General features: G+C 49.5%; 2 protein-coding genes across 2 annotated transcripts; both read right to left on the bottom strand.

The window, feature by feature from the left end:
* Positions 1-9,605: 9,605 nt before the first annotated feature.
* On the bottom strand, positions 9,606-11,575 carry LOC149361536 (neprilysin-1-like). Its single transcript, XM_089569523.1, has 2 exons — positions 11,239-11,575; positions 9,606-9,970 (listed from the first exon to the last, which is right to left on the bottom strand). Exons 1-2 carry the CDS (start codon positions 11,494-11,496, stop codon positions 9,671-9,673), a joined length of 558 nt encoding a protein of 185 aa, XP_089425649.1. The 5' UTR covers positions 11,497-11,575; the 3' UTR covers positions 9,606-9,670.
* Positions 11,576-13,172: 1,597 nt separating this feature from the next.
* LOC149361535 (endothelin-converting enzyme 1-like) lies at positions 13,173-20,655 on the bottom strand. The gene is made up of 4 exons (XM_089568108.1): positions 20,644-20,655; positions 19,031-19,255; positions 16,838-17,803; positions 13,173-13,691 (listed from the first exon to the last, which is right to left on the bottom strand). Exons 1-4 carry the CDS (start codon positions 20,653-20,655, stop codon positions 13,173-13,175), a joined length of 1,722 nt encoding a protein of 573 aa, XP_089424234.1.
* Between the last annotated feature and the right edge of the window lie 294 nt (positions 20,656-20,949).

Below are 20,949 nucleotides of genomic sequence, written 5' to 3'. Positions count from 1 at the left end.
CGCCAAGCATACCTTTTTCCACTCGGACCTTTCTCCACTATTTCTACCTGTTTCCACTTTACCTCTTTACCTCTTTCGGCTAGGATGCCATTAATGCTAAGTTCTGTGACTCACTCCGCTCTCTTCCTGACTCCTAAATATACACCTATCATTTCAATTTCGATAGTTCGCTGCGTTGTCTTCACACAAACCCTTTTCGTTAGCCGCCACGTTTCCATCCCATAGGTTAGTGGCGGTGAAACACAGCTGTCCTACGCTTTCCTTATCTGGCATTCATGACCTGCAAGTGTCCGCCGATAGCACTCTATCTCCGAATTATTTAACTCTCACGGTATAAAAAGCCGTAGTAACATGCCATCAAGTGCCACTTTTCCTGCGGGTGGTCCTGCGGGTGGCCTCAACGAGCCACGAACAATAGAGGCCTGAATAAAATCCTACTTCGTCACCTACCTTTCCCATACGCCGCAGCACACCATCAAACATTCATCTGCCCTAAATATACTCTATAAAGCCGCCCCGTAAGTCCTAGTCTACACATCTGACCAGAGACTGATGATGATGATGTCCTCAGGCTGAATGGCGCACACCCACGGCGGGGGATTGGCCAGGGTGCATAGCGGATACAAACGCACTCATTTACAGGGAATGGAGTATATTTAAATCTAAAATTTTGGGACGCAGAGCTAGAATTTGTACAAAACAAAAAATACGGAGAAAGAGAAGTTGTAAATTCACATTCTAGCAGAGGAATCTACCAGATGAAATTGTATAATCGTCAATAGAACCGAACACTGGTTTCAGGGCATATCCCTTGGCGCTTTCCCCGAAGGATAAGAGAATCGGAATAAATACAGGAAGCCCAAGCCGAGCGAGGGGGATCTCCAAGTAAATTCTACGGAGAGCAGCGAGCCGCCGGCAGGAGAGGAAAAAATGTTCTATAGACTCAATTTCGCCACAAGACTCACAAAGGTTCGATATCGAAAGCCCCGATCGGCATAAATGAAGATTTAGCCGCGGTATCCTGCAGCGCAAAAGGGTCATGGACACCTCACACTGCCTCGAACTGCACATCCGCACACTCCAAGGAAATGCCAGGTGTTGAAAATCCGCTGCAGCGAGGAGAGGCTCATGGCTCAAGGCGTGGAAACGCTGGAATCGCTGAAAGCGTGCTAGAGTCAAGTGAACAGTATTTGGGACGAAAGGGACAGTAGGACCATCAAGGGCAGACTTTGCTAAAAAATCAGCCCTCTCATTAGAAACAATGCCACAGTGCCCAGGGACCCAGTGAAAGCGAACTTCTGAAACATGTGAAGGAATAAAAAATTGAAGGGAACGGCTCATAGGAGTATCACTCGAGGTTTCGAGCGCTGCCAAAACAGAAGTGTTGTCTGAGAGTATAATAACCCGAGTGATACAGCAGGGAATCCTTATTAAGGACAACTCAACGGCCAGAAACTCAGCTACAAAAATAGGGGTATAGTCAGGGGCCCCAAATGAGTAGCTCCAATCAAGAGCCCTTGAGTAAATACCAATAGCGGCCTTTTCATTTTGCTGGGAGGCATCTGTATAGACGGCAATATGGTTAGGAAAATTGTCTAGGTACTCCTCTATGAGCCCATTTAACATATTGGCGGGCAGGTTCTTAGCATTCCTTGGGAGGGTGTTATCAAAGAAGACTGCCGTGTCAGCCCGCCTGTGGTTTACTAGTACTAAAGATCTCATTGAAACTGAAATATTTGACAGCAGGGTGTTAGTGAACACCACCTGAGGGAGCTTATACCGAGGCCAGGGAGTACCAAAGAAGAGAGTTGGGTTCGTTGTAAATATAGGGTTAGCCAATCCAGGAACAGGCTGCAAAGACCTTAAAAATGTCCGCACAGTGATAAGCTCAAACCGGGAATTGAGATCAGGTATTCGCGCCTCCAAGTACAACACAGCATTAGCTACTGATTTAGGCAGACCTAAGCACATGCGCAGAGCGCGTCGCTCCATAACAAACAGGGGTTCACGCTTGTACTTTGGGCACCCAGAAAAGAGAACGGAGCCGAATTCAAGGATTGGCCGTACATAGGACTTATAGAGAAGTAGTAGAGTGTCTCGTCGCATACCAAATTTTTTGTTGCTGATCCTCACCAACCGGCCAAGGGCACGCTCACCCTTAATCGCAATGCTTCTAATGTGTGGCGGCCAGTCTAAATGCGGGTCATATATTATACCCAAGTATTTTGTTGAATCAACTTGCGGGATGAGGATAGAGTGATACGACAGAGAGATGTAAAGAAGGGTTGCTTGTGGGAAAACAAGGACGGCACACTTGTTCACATTTCAAGTTAACTTTATGCTGTCTAGCCAAACTTCCAGAGCATTCAAATACTCTTGCAGTAATTGGTACAGGATATGAATGTCTTTGGCAGAAGCGAAAAAAGTAATATCATCCGCATACACATAAACTTTGACGGCTGGGTGAATGGGGATATCACGCATTAGTATGTTAAACAATAACGGAGAAAGAACGGAGCCTTGTGGGACACCTCTAGACTGGGCGTATGTTGTAGAAGTTAACGTACCCTTAGAACAAAAGAACGCTCTATTCTTTAAGAACTCTCCTATCCACGCAAAGAGGTACAAAGGAGGTTGTACATTAGCCAGCTTATGAAGCAAAATGCTGTGTTCAACGCTGTCGTAAGCCTTTGCAATATCTAAAGTAACCAGAGCTGATACCTCATTATGCCTCATAGCAACCTTAATACGGCTCTCCAAGTCTATGTGCGCGGTCCAAATCGAACACCCCCGGCGGAAGCCAATCTGTGCCTCGCTAAAACCTTGAAGACTCAGAATATGACTCGTGAGGCGGCTGAAGACTACCCGCTCTACAAGCTTAACCAAATTTGATGTGAGAGCAATCGGCCGAATATTGTCGAGATCAAAACCCTTCCCCTGCTCTTTCAGCAGTAAAATAATTTTCACTGCTTTCCAATTTTGTGGAATCCAGGCTTTTTCAAAAGACCAGTTCACAATCTGCAAGAGGTACAGGGCAAAGTCTTGCATTAGGATTTTAAGCATGCCAACTGTTACTCCGTCAATCCCAGGGGCAGCAGATTACAGGCAATTAACTACAGACGCTAAATCAAATACAGATACCTTAGTGAAGTCTCCACCCAAATGAAACGGGGTTGATGGAAAGGTAGTGCGAGCTCGAAAACGCACAGCAAGGCCTTGAGCTATGGACTCTAGTTTATCTTTTTCGTCTCGAGGTGGCAATACTGTGGACTGAGAAATGTGAGAAGAGGGCAGCACATGAGTACGTTCCATGAATCTATAAAGAGACTTCCGGTTGACAGGATTAGACAGATAGGTGTTCAGGCTGGCATTGTAATCATCCTTAGCCTTAGATATTGTTCTTTTAGAAGAGGCTGCAAAGAATTTGTAATTTATCCAGTTCTTTGGGCACTGGTTGTGCGTTAGACTCTTCCATGCAGCTTTCCTTTGACGATAGGCTTTTTCGCAGTCGTCATTCCACCAACTGGAAGGAGTCTTTTTTTCAACGCCTGACCGGACTGTAAAGACTGCTCGCCGAGAGGCGTCTAACACAGAATTTATTACTTGAGGGCCCCCGTCAGATTTATCGGAGGGGGCAACAGACGAGAGGGCCTCACCTAGGAGGTTCTTGAACAGTGTAGTATTTATAAATTTTTGTGGCGAACCAGTCGCCCTGACTGGACTGCACGCAATAGTGAAAGTGATTGGGGAGTGGTCACTGGACGTACCGCAGTCAACTGTACACCACGAAGATACCGCTGTACCATTAACTGCCAGCGTTAAATCAATAGCTGATCGAGTATTAGCCCTCATGTAAGTTATGGCGCGACTATTGTAACAGCACACGCCGTTTGCTGACATCCAAGACCAAAGTAATTTCCCGCTAAAGTCTCATCTGAAACCCCAAATTACATGAGAATTGAAGTCCCCAGCTAGAACTACTCGTCTGCTGTTGCGCAGTAACGCATCGAGCTCATCCGTCCTACGGACTCCTGCGGGGAAGTAGATATTTGCCACCGTAACAGGGGCGCACTGCGGAATAATGATTTCAACGGCAAGTATCTCACAATCAGGTCTCATAATTTTGTGAGACACTTTAGCACGATGATACAGTTTCGTTGAAATCAATGTTAGTAAGCCCCCACCCCTGCCGTTTGGGCGATCATTTCTAAAAACGGAGAAATTTTTAATTGCAAATGGGCGATTAGAATTGAGCCACGACTCCTGTATTAAAATAATGTCTGGACTATGTTTTAGTATAAGCTGCTCTAAATCGGGGAGAGAAGATGATATAGAGCGACAATTCCACTGGAGAACAGATATTCCCGCCATGATTATTGCTTTAAAAACGTAGCCACAACAGCCTCTTTCAACACATCTGTTTTCTTTGAAATTCCAGGCGAACTTTTCTTAGTCTTACCATGATGATGGTCAGATTTCGAAGGAGAAGAGGAAGCACGATGCTTCTGAGATGGAGTAGTCATTTCAACATCTGACTCACAAGCGTTAGAGAGGGGGACTTGGTCATAGTCATTTACACCCACGGACGTGGAGGCAGAAGGGGTGGTGGGCTGAATAGCAGCAGTGGCAGAGGAGGGAGGACAGGTAGACGAGTTGAGGTTACTTAAAGCCGATGAAGCAGCCTGCGCGGAAATGACCTGGGACAAGGCATCGCTGAACGTACTCATCATGCGGTCAAGTACGCCAGCAACAGCCTTCTCCACCGCAGCAACAACGGACTTACTTAAGGCTGCCTCCACATCAGCAGTGGTCGTGCGGGCAATACTTGCGTATGAGCACTGCCGTCTGTCAAGGCGGGCGTATGCATCAGCGCGCGAGCACCTGTCACGCTGAATAATGTCCAAGACGTTCTGCTCATCGGCACGCTTCGGGCAGGTGGGGTCGTCAGCTGTGTGATCAGAGTGGCAAAGACAGCAGCTAAGCGACTCAGAAGTGCAAATGTCGTGTGCATGATCACCGCCACAAACGCGACAGCGCGTTGCGGACTTGCAAGATTTGGCACTGTGACCGAACCGCCAGCAATTCTTACACTGTAAAGGGCGGGGCTGCAGTGGGTCTACACGGTACACAATAGGCCGAACTTTGATCTCGGACGGACAAGAGTACCCTGCAAATGTGGCAATAACCGACTCCGTTGGTGTTTGAGAGCCTCCAGCCTCTCTGCCGCAGCGGTAAACTGAAAGGATGCCAACACCGGCGTCATGAAAGTCTGCAAGAATTTCCCCTGGTGTAGCGGAAGGATCCACACCGCGGATAATTCCTTTTACGCAGGCTAGCTGCTCAGGAATGAATACCTTTACCGGTAGTGAGACGAAAGAGGTGCACTGCAGCAAATCGGCAACGCAATCCAAGTGAGCCGATTTGCATAGAATTCCTTTCTTGCCAAATGGTCGCACCTCCGAAATCTCAAGATAGTGGCTGGTGGCTGCCTTCAGCTGCTCCTGCATCAATCGAGAGTTTTTTATTTTAATTACACCATCTCCTACAGGGACCAGCGCCACAGGGGTTAGCTTGACACCGTTTTGACTAAAAGATGTTAGCGGCAGATTTTCAGCCGGTAAACTGGCGAACCAGGTTACCGGACCTGAGCCCGGAGAAGACATAGCCATGGCGGAGAACCTGCAAAGCCTTCGAACCTACATCCAAAGGGGGAAAGACCTGGCCAAACCCCCACTCGCGGAACGGCCTCACCAAAATTTGAAGACGGCCAGAAGACGCAGAGGCAGTCCGTGGAAGAGCAGCACCAACGGGGAGGAGAGGGAACAGCAGGACTCCGTGCAGCCGTGGCACACGATGCGCAGGGAGACAGGAGGTCGTTGTTCAGGGAGACGGACAACGGTCGAGCTAACGAGACGATCAGTGCAGTGCAGTGCAGTGGTATCTTCTTCCTCCTCTAGTCTCATCAATTTCCACCGGGAATGAGAAGTCGCCCGCCTGCCGGGGACCCGCTAATAACATAGGGCACTGCAGCAGGCCGGCTTTCCATCATCGATTTGCCCCGTCCCATTCCTGTTTTACCTCAACACACTAACCTGTGCACAACGTCCATCCCTCACGACAGACAGACTGGACTCACGACAGCCGTCAGGCCCATGGTGCTAACCACAGCCAATCTTTCTTTACTCACAGTTTAGCATATACTGACACCTGTTCTTTTAAAAACACAGGTACCGCAGCGCATGTAGTGTGCTCTTCACGCTTGATAAATCCATAAAAGACACGTGTGCGCCTTTTTCCAACCATCTCAACATCATCTCACTTCAGATCAGCTCCCCCCCTCCCCCCCCCCCCCCCCCCGCCCTCCCACGTCCACGCCATAGACCTTTACACAACCCCTAGTGGACAGAACTCCGTTCTATTCAAAATAGCGTCATCCCGCTCGACGCCCGAGATAATCTTGACAGTGCCCTTTATGCCCCGTCTTGGTCAGTCTGGTGATCCAGGGACTGTCAGAATGAACCGGTTCATCAGGTGGCCCACTACTTCCCCAACCTGGCTCCAGCAACCTCGTGGGCGAGCCCACCGACGAGTGACGAGGTGAATGTGTGCAAGCGCGACGTGAAGGTTTACTACCGCAGCTTCGGGATCTCACCCGCCTTTTGGCACCGCATACCTCCCACTTTGTCATCGAGTCCTACGTCCTACGAAAGTGCAAACCAATGTTCTTACCACTTTGTATATGTCTATCTCTGCCACTTTCTTCCAGATTCATCTTGTCCTAACTCTCCCTCCCTTTATACTAACCTGAAACACTGCCTTTTCCGTTGTCCCATCACCACTCAGTCTACCTATTATCCTGACCCTATGCCTTACTCTTGGCGTGCCTGGCAGAAGCCCTCCACACGGAAAATCAACTGGTTTTGGTTCGACGAGCCGACGACGACCTTGGCGCCTAATTCTGCATACAAATAAAGTTTATTACTACTACTACTATTTTCCTCTTCAGGGGTACGGGTGAACTGCTAATCATGATCTGAAAGTGCGTGCGGAAGACTTCACCCCATCCTTGTTCTAATTATTTCACTCTCGCGGTCCGGATCAGCGGTCACTACCTGCCCTACGCAGGTGTATTCCCTTACCCCTTCAAGTGCTTCGGTGCCTTCCGAGACTTTTTAACATCACTACAGATTTCTACATATTAAACTGCAGACTCTGTCTACTCCTCGTTACCCCCTCCCATGACCATGCGCCTTCCTTACCTGATAAAGGACTTTCAACTAAACTAAAATTTTAGCCCCACCTGTTTGCTTTGACTGTCTAGATCCTTGTTCATGCTTTGCAATTTCTTCCTTGAGTTAGCAAAGCAATATGAACAGCATATCAGTGATTAGTGACTTATTCTTCATTGATATTAACCCCAATTCTCAAGAATACTTTCTGTAAAGACGCCGTGAATAGTACAGGAGATGTCTTTCTCCTTGCCCAACGCCCTTCCTGACTGCCATTTCATCATTTTCCACGTGGACTGTGGTCGCCGTGCAACTTTATAGATATTTTCCACTACCTCTGCATATGCCTCTTCTACACTTTGGTAACGCGATGCCTGTGTGACTGCTGAGGCTTCAGCTCAATCGATCGCTTTCTCGTAATCTACGGACGCTATACAAATAAATATGATAGGTGTAACATTAAGAGACCGGAAGCGGGCAGAGTGGGTGAGAGAACAAACGCGAGTTGATTACATCCTAGTTGAAATCAAAAAGAAGAGGATGAAATGGGCTTGGGCAGGGCATGCAATGCGAAGGCAAGGTAACCACTGGTCCTTAAGGGTAACGGAGTGGATTCCAGGAGTAGGCAAGCGTAGCAAGGGGCGGCAGAAAGTCAGGTGGGCGGATGAGATTAAAAAGTTTGCGGGGATACGGTTGCTGGAACTGACAAAGGACAGGGTTAACTGGAGAGACATGGGAGATGCCTTTGCCCTGCAGTGGGCGCAGTCAGGCTGATGATGATATTTTGAATTGGTTACATTATGTGCATTTCTCTATTATGCGACTAATGATGAGAATGGGGCCCACTTGCCGAGTAATCCTTCCGAAAGCCAGCCTGGTCCTTTGGCTCAAGTTCAAATACTTTGGTCCAAGAAAGCTTTAATTCTGTTAGCGATTAATAGTCGCCCACGCATGCATCGCTAGCCATGTATTGTTCCGCAATCCTACTGGCCATCTGCAAAGAACGTTAAATCGGTGGTTAACTTAACACATTTGTTCATAGTTCAGTGTGGCTGCGTCAGAATTCCTGCAGCGAGCACAACGCATGACATAAATAACAGATGTGAGGCTTCGTCAACGTCTGTCCGCTCCTTTTTGTCTTTGTCCTACTAATTTGGCTGCGACCACCTTGAACTTTGCAAAGAGAGGCATAATCGTCGGCGTGATAAGTACAGTGGGCACATCAATCCATCGCACTGTACACCGACACACTCTTATCTATAGCAGATTTCATCCAACTGCCCTGCATGTACAACTTTCTGAAGAGACGGGACACTCTTCGTAGTACGCGTGAAGAAATTTTAGGATTCACATGTATACTCAACAGGAGGTGAGAACTTTGTCAAGCGGAATGCCGCTTTTTTTCTCCCCTGCTCCGTCCACTTCTGTTTGATGGAAATAAACTTATTACTTATTGCTTGCTTATTACTCTTCCCAAATGAGAAAGAGATACCTTTTATTTTCAACACAAGCCACTAAGGGTTTCATAAAAAATTCAAGGCATGATGTACTAGAAGTTATGGGAGATTCATATTGCGATACTCGTAATCCAGTCTTTCCTGCAGGGCATAGGGCGATGCTATATCTCTGGACTGCGGATACGTCCCGATCAGTCTCAGAGTCTGTGGCGTACCATTCTAGCAGTCATGCATAACAAGAGCTCCGAGTGCTTCCGATTCGCCATTTGTCTTCGCAATCAGCTGACTAGCCATAATACTTCTCCCTCCCTCCTCAGTCTTTTGGCTCTGGAATTCAGTCCATGTTCATTGAAATTTATGCACAGCGATAAGTCTATATTATGACAAGATAAGTGCATGCCTTCCCCTGTGCTTGCGTTCTCTCGGTCACGTTGGTGTGGTCTACGAAACTGTTTTGTGAGCCGTTAATTCGGTGCAGTTCTCTTTTCTCCATTTCGCAACTGAACTCTGCGGTACGGTTAAACTTCCATATTCTATACCCACTCTACAACACGCGCCAGTTCAGTCTACACCCCGCTGCCGGAAATCGAAATTTTGCCTTGAGGAAAACAAAATGGGAAAATTTCAGCTCATAGACACCACGCTTATGAGCGGTGCCGCAGCGAAGAACATTTCACTTCAATAACTTGTATTATTTCATTCAAGGGAAAGGAGGACGACCGTCAATCTCTTAAATTTAGATCTCACGCTTTTACTCACACACTTTACGATATGTAGTGTGTCGCTACATATCCTCGGGGAGTGGTTGTTGATTCTCAGAAGAGTCTTCAATTTCAAGGCTCAAGTGCACCGTTTTACTCGTGCTAATTCTCAGCAAGCTACGGCGCTCTTTCCGAGCATTACTTAAGATATGCACATGTGTGTGACGCACCACCGCTGTTTTTAATGGGGGACTTCTTTAATGGGCGCCACATCTGCGGCGCGCTACCAGAAGACGCAGCGCTCGACAGGGCGCATCGGTGAACCAACTGGACAGTCGAAGGCCTCGCCGAACTCTTCCATGTTCTTGAGCGGAACGTTGCAGCGATCCGACCAGGGCGCGTAACTGCGCGCGTGGCCCGCGCCGGCTCTGGCGCACCACTTCACGCATGACGAGATGAAAAACAGCTGCTCGGAGTCGTAGTCCAGCTCCTTCAGCCTCTCCTTTGCGCCGAGGTTCACGTACGTGTTGTAGGAGGACATCAGGCCCGCAAAATCGGCCATGTTCTCGGCGTCCGCTTCGACCTGCGGAAATCGGTGACGTAGCTCCTTAATACCCAACAGCTCTGGACAAAAGCATCTTTGAGCGGGAAATCACTGATGAACGCAATGTTTTCATATTTGAGATTTCACTATAACAATCAATATATCCGGAAATACCCAGACGGCAGTTTTGCTTTTTTTTGTTATTAACGTTTAAGGTGCCGTCAAAAACGTTCCCTACTAGTTTTATATGACATTTTTAAATCTTCGATGCGATCTTCGGAAACAATTGAATAGAAAGACATTGCTACACATCATAATAATGAACCATTACCTTCAACATTTCCATCAGAGTATCTGACATTTTTCCAATCTTCAAAATTTATGTCCTAAAATGTTGGACATGTTCAGACGTGGCTGCTTACACTGCCCGCAAAGTTAATCCGCTGTCGGTGCAAAGGTCGCGTCTATAAATTAGAATTATGTGTGCAGTCTGGCCGTTCTATTCGTCAGCAACGGCTGTTTATACATTAACTGCCATTATTTTCGAGCAGTGCTGGACCTCGCGAGTCGACTTGATTTCGACCAAGAGCGCAGGTATTCATTAATATTTTTTCTGATCTAAAAGTAGGTGCTGAAGGTTGACTTTTGATGGTTCCACTGCCTGTTGTCGTCATCATTGCTCTCGCTTCCTTCATAAGAAGATTGCTCTGAAAATGATCTTTCACTGCTTCATACAGCATCCACATCAATTTTAAAGAACAATCCTTATTTCGTACTCGCAAGGACCGCGCTTACTCCCTGGCGCGGCAATACGCGTGTACGCGAGAAAACAGGCAACTAAAACAGGAATAAATGCCAAGAAAAATACAAAAACATAGATCATCGCTTTAAAGGCTTCGGTAGTATGGTACTGCTGCCCATAGGCGTCGTACCGAAGGATTCGAAAGCCGACAAGGCAAGAGCAAGTACAAAAAAAAAACTAAACAGAATTTTTACCACATTCCAGAGAGGACGGATTTCATAGAAAACGACCACGAGCGGGCAGTGCTGTGGGACGGAGCACTCGCGCTAGGCCAGCTAACAGACAACGCGCCAACGGACGATTCTGCTGGACGTTGCTACCCATCGAATTAGTGCTTACGTACTAACAATATCGGCTAAGGTCCGTCAGCGAACGGTACCGTCGTTTCATTCACCGCAGAAGCGCTTTGCATTCGAGACCGTACACATGTGGGCGAACGAACTTCCAGCAGTCGACCCGCCCAACGCACTTTAGATATTGCTCTCAGCGCAGTGAAGTGCCCTACCTGCTCCGTTCCGTGCGATTTGCGGAGGCAGCCGAGGCGCTCGTTGTACATGTCCCGGGTAGTGGCCGACCACCAGTCACGCTGGCGTCCGTTCGCGTCCCAGTGGCTGCCTATGGGGTCGACGGCGTGCGTCAGCTCGTGGCCCACGGCGCCGCCCAGTCCTCCGTAGGTGAACGCCTTGAGCGCCGCCGTCGAGAACATGGGCATGCGCAGCACGCTGGCCGGTATGACGATTCGGTTGCGCATGTGCAGGTACATCGCGTTGGTGCTCCCCACGGAGTACCTGCAGTTAAAGAGGAAGCGGAAAGCTCACCATGGAGGAAGGAACTCAGGAGAGGCGGTTACGTCACATTTTTTGAAGCCGGCGCCCCCCTGCGTTCTCCCTACTTGGCCACCGTCCAAGCGCGCTTGCGCATGCGCCGCAGACAACGCAGCAGACGACGCTGCTCTGCCCAGCGTTCCTACTGGCTGCAACGGCGGCCAAATACTCCCAGTACTCCTTGCGAAAGCGCGTGACAGCCGGCACACTTTCTGGCGTGCAGTTCGCATAGCGAGGGTATTTCCCGAGCTTCACTTCCGCCTTGCTGAAATACGTTCCCACAGTTTCCTATCGGTCCGCCTGGTTGCTCTCCCAAGCATCCAAGTTACGAGGGAAAGCCGCAACTCGTGCTTGCAGGAGGCAGTGCAGCGGTTAGAAAGGGTGTAGGCTCAATCCGGTTGGTTTTGGCTGCCAAACTTGCTTTATTATATTCAGAATACTATTGCAGCGAGTTACACACCTTTGCAGTAATGCGTACGCTGGACCAAGACCTATCTCAATGAGTTACGAACTGAATGCTCGTCATCTGTATATGTGGTGCTATCGGTTGTGAACGCCACAAGTCACAAGCGCTTTTTTTGAACAGTTAGAGAAAACTTGTCATAAAATTGCGCATTTTTGATAACAAAACCTAGTTTTCAATTACATGTGCACTTGGACAAAACTAAACGGCGCAAGACGTCGAGAGGAATAGGTGTACCAACTGACTAGCGCAGCAGCCTAATGCTAAGCGATGTGGAGGAGTTGGTTTCTCCGCAGTGCATGGATGCTTCTTCAGCAGTGTAATCCCTTACAGTCAATTCAGGCGCGAGCGGTGGTGCAGGGAATACAAACGTGAACTTCTGGGAACCTGCACAGGAACTAAAATAACAGCTCCCCTCAAGCACTAACAGGGAACTGTAAACCAGACAGAGGGGTGGGTATTCGTGGATGACTATAAATACCAGCGACAACACCTCAAAATACGCATCAAAATACGCGTTAATGGTTGAGAAACCTGGATGTCAAAATTGAACTTTTTTTACTCGCCTCTCGATTAAACCCATTGAAGGCAAGACAATAAAAGACTGTGATCGTCGTTTTTAAGTCAGTTACAGCATGAAGGAACCGGGCATTTCTTTACATCACCGAAGTTTGCTCGCCGAAATGGTCGTCGGTAGTGGAGACATTTCTGTTTCCTTAAAGTTCTGTTTCCTTAAAGTATTCTTTTCTGCCTCACAAAAATGGCAAGTAGCCTCTTGTTCCTTAGCATGCGGTAATCTGTCGACACAGAGCAACTTAGCTGTGCCGAATCCGCCTTTTTAACAAGGCCGCCTGTTCCCGCTGCTCCACCGGTGGAAAATGAAATCGTGTGCTCATAGTGCGAGTGTGCAGTTCATGTTAGTCACAGGCGCATGCGACAGATGGCGGCAGCTTTCACGCACACGCCTGCCACTTAGCAGGCGCAGCTGGCTCCACATCGCGCCCGCGTTTCGCACGACCGCTTGCGTTCAACCAGTAAGGGACCAATTTTCGCCGCTTCCCAGAGGGTGCAAATCACATGAAAAAAGATGGACAGAGGTGCCTTTGCTTCTTGAAGTTTCTTTCGCTCTGCCGCTCGGCAAGGATTCGCCGCTCACCAGAAGCTGCTGTGGTTTTTCGTCATCCACTGAACAGTCAGCTTCATGGCCTCCTGCCAGGGCTTCACGAAGCTGCCCTGGACCTCCGGGTAGGAGGCGTAGACGCTGTCGATCTCCTTGCCGGAGCCGAAGTACGAAGGGTAGCCGACGTGCATGCGCATCGAGTGCACCTTGTTGATCGCAGTCTTCCTGGTCTCCTCGTCCAGCCATGTCGAAGAGTCGATTTCGTCGAGGACCGAGCGCCGGATGTGGTCCGCCATGCTCGTGGCAGCGTCCACGGTGCCCTGGGGCACCTCCGTGAAGAGGTACCAGGAGAGGAGAGGCACCTCCATCGCTCGCGCCACGGCACGCAGGCACATGTCTCTCGAAGATTCGGCGCTGTATTGGACAGCCATGTTGGGTGAGGAGAGGGGCACGAGAGTGCGAAGCACCTCCCAGGCGGTCAGCAGGCTGAGCCGCTCCTTGCCCAGCCTTTTGCAAAGACGCGCGAAGCGGGTCACGTCGGGCTGCTTCACCTGCGCCGCATCGGGACGACGTCAGCGAGCGGCCGATCATCACCCGCGCGAACAGAACGAATGCGAGGCTGATCGCCACGAGTCAGCCTCACATAGCTAACTGAGCACATAAAAACAAAAACGTGATGGGAACACAGCAAGCGTGCAACTACACACAGACGCGACGGAAGCTATGAAAATGGTTGGCTGTCTCTCTGACTGGGAGTCAAACATGTCCCTAAGCACTGGGCAGAGCTACAAAACTGCCAGGGCATACACTGAGCCTCCGTTTTACGCTCCCTCGAACCCTGCCTATAAAAAAAAAGAAAAAATCACCGAACGTTTACCCGTTTGGTAATACGATTTTCACCGACAACTTAGCTGTGCGGTATGCTTGTGTCATTCGATCGGAGTGTTTGCTAACTTTGAGTTGGGGCCTTACGTTGAGATTATGCTGTTAAACTCGCCCATTTTCTTTTCTTCAAATTTAAGCAGCGCTAACTTTTAAGACGAATACACAGAGGACATGACAGGACGGGCGCGGACTCCAACTATGTTTATTGAACACGTTTTCGTAGAACATATACGAAAAGACGACCGTGAGCGCATGCGCATCTTCGACTGACCACAGAAGGAAAGGCCAAGAAAACGGGACGGCGAGAAGAGTAAAGGGAGGTCGCTTTTTTCCTTCTCAATGAAGACAGCAAAGGTAGATTAAGGTGAGCAGAACACATTTCTTCCCTTATTTTCAGGCAATCTGAATTCGCTAGCATGCAGGGAAACAGAGGTGGCGCTGACTCATGTCGCCTCTTGCCTTGAAAAAAATGCTTCGGATAATTCCCGAGCTAATCTACGAGGGGCGTTCAATAAAGATTTTCCCTGACTCACTTCAACTTATTGCAGGATGCTGAAACTAGTGTAATGACTTAAGTCCCTATAGGTCACGTGCCAATGTGCAACTCTAAACTAATAACGGTCTTCTTTTCACAGGTGCTGAAGTGGTGTGAGGTGTGATAATGGATGCAGTGCAATACAGAGCAGTCATCAAGTTCCTGTACTTGAAAGGCCGCACTCCAAGGGAGACGTTCGATGAGGCAAAACAGGTTTATGGGGAGGATTCCCCATCATATGGTGTAGTGAAGAACTGGCATCGTCAATTCAAATGTGGTCGGGCTTTGGTGGAAACGGCTCCGATTGCAGGGCGACCTCACTCCTTTATCGATGAACACACCATCCAGCAAGTAGAGGCCGCCATTTTAGAAAATCGCCGCGTAACCGTTCGAGACCTAGCCCAAAATATCAAGATTAGTGTGGGATCCGTGGAAAAAAATCATTCAGAACGATCTTCACGTGCGTAAGGTATCCGCTCGCTGAGTTCCCCGGCTGCTCATACCTTTCCGAAAGCAGGAACGAGTCAAATGCTCCCAGCCTCTTTTCACCATGTGCCATGGAAACCAGGAGCACTTTTTCAACAGACTGATTGCACAGTATGAAAGCTGAGTCCATTACTATGATCCGGAGACTAATGTCCAGTCGGTGCAATCGAAGCACTTGGACTCACCGCCTCCAAAGAAAACACGCGCCCAGCCCTAGGCGGGCAAGGTCATGCTCACAGTCTTTTGGGACAAGCACGGAGTAGTCTTGATGGATTTCCTAGTAAAGGGCGCCAGGTTACTGGGGCATACTATGCTTAACTGCTGCGGAAATTGCGGGAGGTCATCAAAACCAAGAGGCGTGGCAAGCTCACCAAAGGTGTCCGCCTTCAGCAAGACAACGCCCCAGTTCAGAACTCGCATGTTGCCCAGATGGAAGCACGCTGCTGCGGCTTTCAAGTTCTACCGCATCCGCCTTATTCACCCGACCTCGCACCATCGTACTTCCACCTCTTTCCAACAATGAAGTCATATTTGAAGGGCAAGCGTTTTCCAGATGATGAGGCTCTGATTTCTGAAGTCACAATATGGCTTTTGGAGCAACCTGTCGACTTCTACAAGAGAGGTGTTTACAGCTGCATAAAAAGACGAGAGAAGTGTGTGTCCCTGGGTGGCACCTATGTAGAGAAGGTCTAATAAATCTGCGAAGTTTCGTTGCTCTCCGTCCAAAGGAAGTGGGTCAGGGGAAATCTTTATTGAACGACCCTCGTATCTTTGCTCCTGGTCAGAATTTTGATCTTGTCAAGCCGTGGCTCACAGTTCTGATCGTATAGGTCCTTGCAAGACCTCCCTTTACTCTTTCCCCTGTCCCGTTTTCTTGGCCTTTCCTTCTGTGGTCAGTCCTAGATGCGCCTGCGCTCACGGTTGTCTTTTCTTATATGTTTACGAAAATCGTGTTCAATAAACATAGTTGGAGTCAGCGCCCGTCCTGTCATGTCCTCTGTGTATTCGTCTTAAAAGTTAGCGCTGCTTAAATTTGAAGAAAAGAAAATGCATAACCAACCAGCCCCTCAGCCTGTGTTACTAAACTCGCCCATTATCGCACACGAAAGCTGTTCATGAGAATTCCTTTTGCGGAAAGCATTGGAGTAGCTAGGTGCAGTAACCGGTCATGGAGAAGGCTGTCATGTCTGTCTGTGCGGGTGGCGGGGAGGCGGGGAGGCGTTCGCGGTCATCGGCACCGGCAACGATGACGACGCTGCTATTTCGTCGAACGTGCCCTGTACGGCTATCGCTGCAAAAAAAAAGGGGGCCTCGGCAGTCGCCAATGCCGCCCTAAAAGCACAGCTACAGCTCTCACAACCTATATTTTCAGCGGCCAAGTGTAAAACAAACAAATTAAATTTTTAAAATCCTGCTTACGTAGTGGCGGCTAATATTTGCTCTGAAGCGTACTTGACGATACGCGTGAAAAGTGTTCACCGTGCGTTAGATTGGCGCCGACCAAGCCTGTGCATGCTGTTTTACTATCAATCGTCTCCTATGCAAGAGACATGGTGCTGGGCAGAAGCGCAGAGTCATACGCATATCTTTGTATATGCTTTCACACGATCCAATGGTGTCTGCATTTTCTGTTTGTTTAGTTTTAAGAATAACATTAAGTTATTACAGCAGAATTGCCGTATATACGCAAAAAAATCCATTTGACGCTAATATCTGCCGAGGTACCTGAGTCAAAAACGCCTGCATGACGCCGGACGGGGGCTCCGTCCCCTTCAAGCACATAGCACTTACCAGCACTTCGTCTTCAGCTCCGTACACATTGCCAGAGTATTTCGATATGAGATTCTCCCACGTGTCCTGGGATGTGCAAGGCGCCAGGTGGTTGAGATCTCGCGCTGAGTGAATCAATTCGCCGTTCTGGTCTCCCTGGTTCGACTGGACCAGGAGCTCCTCCATCGCCACGTTCTCGGCGTCGATTATGCTCTTGGCCGTGTTGGTGGCTTCGGGGCTCATCGGAGACAGTCCGAACGGGCCGAGGTGGCGCGAGTAGAAGCCGGACGCGGCCTCGCCCCGCTTGCCGAACCAGATGAGGTTGGCGGGGCTCAGGGCCAGCCTGAGGACGCGCTTGCCCCGTTGGAGCCGGGCCTCCACCAGGGACAGCTCCAGGAGGCTAGCCAGGTTGTAGTGGAAGAATAGCATGACCATCTTTTCCGCGGCATTGGCGCTGCTGTAACTGGTCGCCGTGAGGCCCGCGTCCTTCATGAACTGCGTTAGCGCGGCGCTGTCGTCCACGTCGCCAGTGCGAACGCGCGAGCAGGCGTCGTACAGCGCGGCCGCCTTCTGGGCGGCGCTCTGACCGCTGGACGGAATCGTGGCCCCCTTGAGCACGCTGGCCAGAGACTCGTACATCGCATCCTCCATCTGCACAAGCATCTGACCCGACGGGTGCTGGTAGTTGCCGCACACGAATCGGTAGAAGTCGTGGCACGGGTCTTCGTCCACCTTCATGATGGCCTTGAGCGTCTCGACGGCGCTAGTGCACTGGCTTCCCTGGCACAGCCGCTCATCCTTGGCATCAGCCGTCGAGGCGGAGTCGCTTCCGTCCTTGTTACTGGGCCAGAAGGACAGGTACAGGCCGAGCGCCGTCAAAACGCCCGCGAGCGTGACTACGATGACTGTGCACACAATGCCTTCCTTGGCATTGTTGGTCGTCTCTAAATCTGGCGAGTCAACGCGGGTTCGCGATGTGCCTAGTGTCTGCGCGAAATCAGAGAATGCATGCGCGCTGGTTATCCTAAATTTTCTGTACGGTTCTAGCTCAATCCAATACAGAATCTGAAACATACTCGGCAGTGAAACTATTCTGTACTCAGATTACGCGAAATATTTGCTAACGCATTCCCTGGTTCCTCGTGTTACAGCGACAGGGCTAAGCAACGCAGCGTCACCACCGTAATGCGTCGTAACATGGAAATCCAGCGCTGTCCTGCTGTCCGGTAGTATTGTTTAGGAGGGCTGATGATTGCTCGTATACTACAGAATTCTGCGTAGCCGTACGCAGAAAGATGGAGCTGTAGGGCCATGCCAACAAGGCGGGTCGCACGGTCGTGCAAAAAATGGGCACTACAACAAGAGCGCGCAGCTAGAGCCATCTTTCCCTCGCTCCTGGTGGAGCACAAGAATTGCAAGGTTGTTTTTGTATTCTTTTTTTTCAATTGCAGCTACCTGACAGTTGCGCAGGTAGCCTTTCGTGATTTCTGTCCTGGCCCACGTTACACATGCCTGCACTCAGAAAACGGGGCTGCCGAGAGGAGCAAGAAATTGTTTTTGCATTCGGCTCACTCATTTACACGGACAGCCTTGTTGCAAGGAGCTTATTATGGGCTGTCTTACTGCTATGTTTATATGGTGTGGCATCGTATGGTATGGTATGGTATGGTATGGTATGGTATGGTATGGTATGGTATGGTATGGTATGGTATGGTATGGTATGGTATGGTATGGTATGGTATGGCATGGTATGGTATGGTATGGTATGGTATGGTATGGTATGGTATGGTATACAGGGTTTGTCTGATAGCTGCTCATGGGACATGAGAGACTTGCGGACGGATCCTAATTACGACCATCTGGGTTTGTCGAACATGCACTGGCATCGCACAGCATACGGCGGTCTGCATTTCGCTTCCACCGAACGCGGTCGCAGCGGAAGGGTTTGGATCTCGGGACCTTGTGATCTGCTAGTGACCGCCAGTAGCAGGGGCACTAGGGCGGTGTGCTCCGCTCCGGGCATGTAAGTGAAGGTCATAGAACCGGCCCGACTTTCGTATTCGTTCTCCCAGTTGCAACCTTTCTCTAGCGCTGCTACAGACGTCCGAAGACCATGTCATCGGCGTCATGGGTGCGGTGTCCCTGACTGCAAATGGACCCTGTTGCGACGGGCAGTGGCTGGCCTAGCTGGCACCACCGATTAGGTCCGCTCACCGACATGGCCGATGGAGTAGGGCTGACGAAGCAGTGGAAGCTGCTGAGCCCCGAGGACGCCGGATGCCGTTGCTGTTCGTTGTCCTCGGTTTCGAAATTCCACGGTCGGCGGTCGTTCTGCACTGGCGCTGGTGAGCGGGCTCGCGGCACAACGGCGGGTGCTGCTCCGTGCTCTTCTTCTTCGGCTTTGCTCAGTGGCATGCGCGTGCCTGGCGTGAAGTTCAGCTAAGTGCAAGATGCACCAGAAAAAGAGACGTCGAAATAAAGCGCCGTTTTGCCCGGAAAGTACGGTCTCCCGAAAGGAAACTAATGTAAGATGACGTAAGTTGAACACGCGCTGAAACCTCACCTTTAAATTGTAAAGAAGGGCAGTTTTTCGAAACAGCCACAATTAAAAGATGTTTTCGCAAAAAAAAAGTCCAAGACTCTTTATGAACCGAACTACTGCAATTGGTTTTTACGGCTCTTGAAAAACTGATAAGAACTCATCTTACCATTGGTTGCGGGCACAAGATTAAAATAAAAAAAAAAGAAAGCGCAAAATATTGGCCTTTTCAGTGCACAAACTTACTCTAGTTCGCGTTGTACACAGTACGTTATTCTTTTTGAAAGCATCCGATGCGCCGAGACCGAGTGGTGTAACGCTGCCCCACACACATAATTATATCCTGACGTCGAACGTCAGCAGACGCCAATATGGCTTTCTTAGATCGAATGCAGCCGTTTGTTCTCTGAACGAACGCAAGGGCTAGTGTGTTTTTTTTTTCTAAGTGAACAGTATTTTGGTTTCATTTTCACTTCAGTTGGCATGCCGCTAGCGGCCAAAAGCGTAACTTAGTTCGCAGAAAAGCTATCGATCCCATGGCCTCAGGGCCGAAGGCAAGGACGAACGCTGAGCACGCTACGAAGAACGAGAAAGACAGGGCAGCTTAACGCAAAAACCGGCGAGGTACGCCTGACGCTATCTCCAGACAGAGAAGAAGCGGCTGATGGCGGAGTATTCCGAAGTAGCGAAACAACCAACGAGACCAAGCGGGAGAAGTCTGCCGTCCCTCCAGCAGAGAAGTGGCGTGTAGTATACCCGAGTACGGCTACCCCCATCTATGGCCCGTCCTAGAATCTGCTACACCTCTCATGCAATCCGCTCCATGTTCACACCTTACCCGGAAAACTGAAAATGAACTTAAATCAAAAGTGAAGATGACGCCACAGAGTGCGAACTAGTTCCCGGAGTGACGCATTTCGAAACCCGACACACCTGGGCCTTTATTTTTGTTACCCAGAAAAGTTTTTGCCATATAAACTGTGCTGCTGCACACATTTGGTCGTTCGAGTAGACCTTATTTCATTGGCGTCGTCAAGGGGGGGGGGGGGGGGGGGGGGGGGGGGGGGGGGGGGATTTCGGATGTATTTCATGCACTAGCAAAAAACTACACAGCTTGATTAGCACGCTTTGGTGATAGTAACTTTTCGCATTTTGCTTATTAGGTTAATCATTTGTTCAATAATAAAATTCAACGCATGTTCTTCAAGCCTAGCACTAATTTGCTGTTTCTAATTTTTGTTTAATGTGTGTAGTTTAGACAATAAATAGTGCTTTGGTTCTAACCTACCGCCTCCCGCATCCCCGGCCAGCAGTGCCCCCCCCCCCCCCCCCAGCAAAAATTCTGCGGACGCCCTTGCCTCACTTCGATAAGTTTCGACTACTCCTTTTCACGTCCGTCCGCTATTACACGGTTGCCCCTCTGATATTGAACACGATGACGACAAGCTTCGTGCCAGGGTGTCGAACTGGAATTTTTTCGGGTTCGGTTCGGGTTCGGGTTCACGCCTTTCTGGTTCTGTTCAGGGTTCGGCTCCGGAGCGACGTTCCGTTCTGGTTCGAACCGGTTCGGACCGCACCGAACCGGTTCAAAGGG

This window comes from Amblyomma mixtum, chromosome 2, assembly GCF_055824585.1.
Source record: "Amblyomma mixtum isolate Tamu chromosome 2, ASM5582458v1, whole genome shotgun sequence".
NCBI lineage: Eukaryota > Metazoa > Arthropoda > Arachnida > Ixodida > Ixodidae > Amblyomma > Amblyomma mixtum.
This window is presented reverse-complemented; position numbering and strand designations above follow the sequence as displayed.

Bases quoted from the DNA above. Each gene is read 5' to 3' on its own strand.
- LOC149361536 (XM_089569523.1), bottom strand. From the start codon at position 11,496: ATGTACCTGCACATGCGCAACCGAATCGTCATACCGGCCAGCGTGCTG. The intron at 9,971-11,238 runs GTAGGGCACTTC...CGATTTCCGCAG, and splicing joins AATCGCACGGAACGGAGCAG to GTCGAAGCGGACGCCGAGAA.
- LOC149361535 (XM_089568108.1), bottom strand. The intron at 17,804-19,030 runs GTGAGCGGACCT...GATTTCGCGCAG, and splicing joins CTACTCCATCGGCCATGTCG to ACACTAGGCACATCGCGAAC. The intron at 13,692-16,837 runs GTAAGTGCTATG...GATGCGGCGCAG, and splicing joins GAGCTGAAGACGAAGTGCTG to GTGAAGCAGCCCGACGTGAC.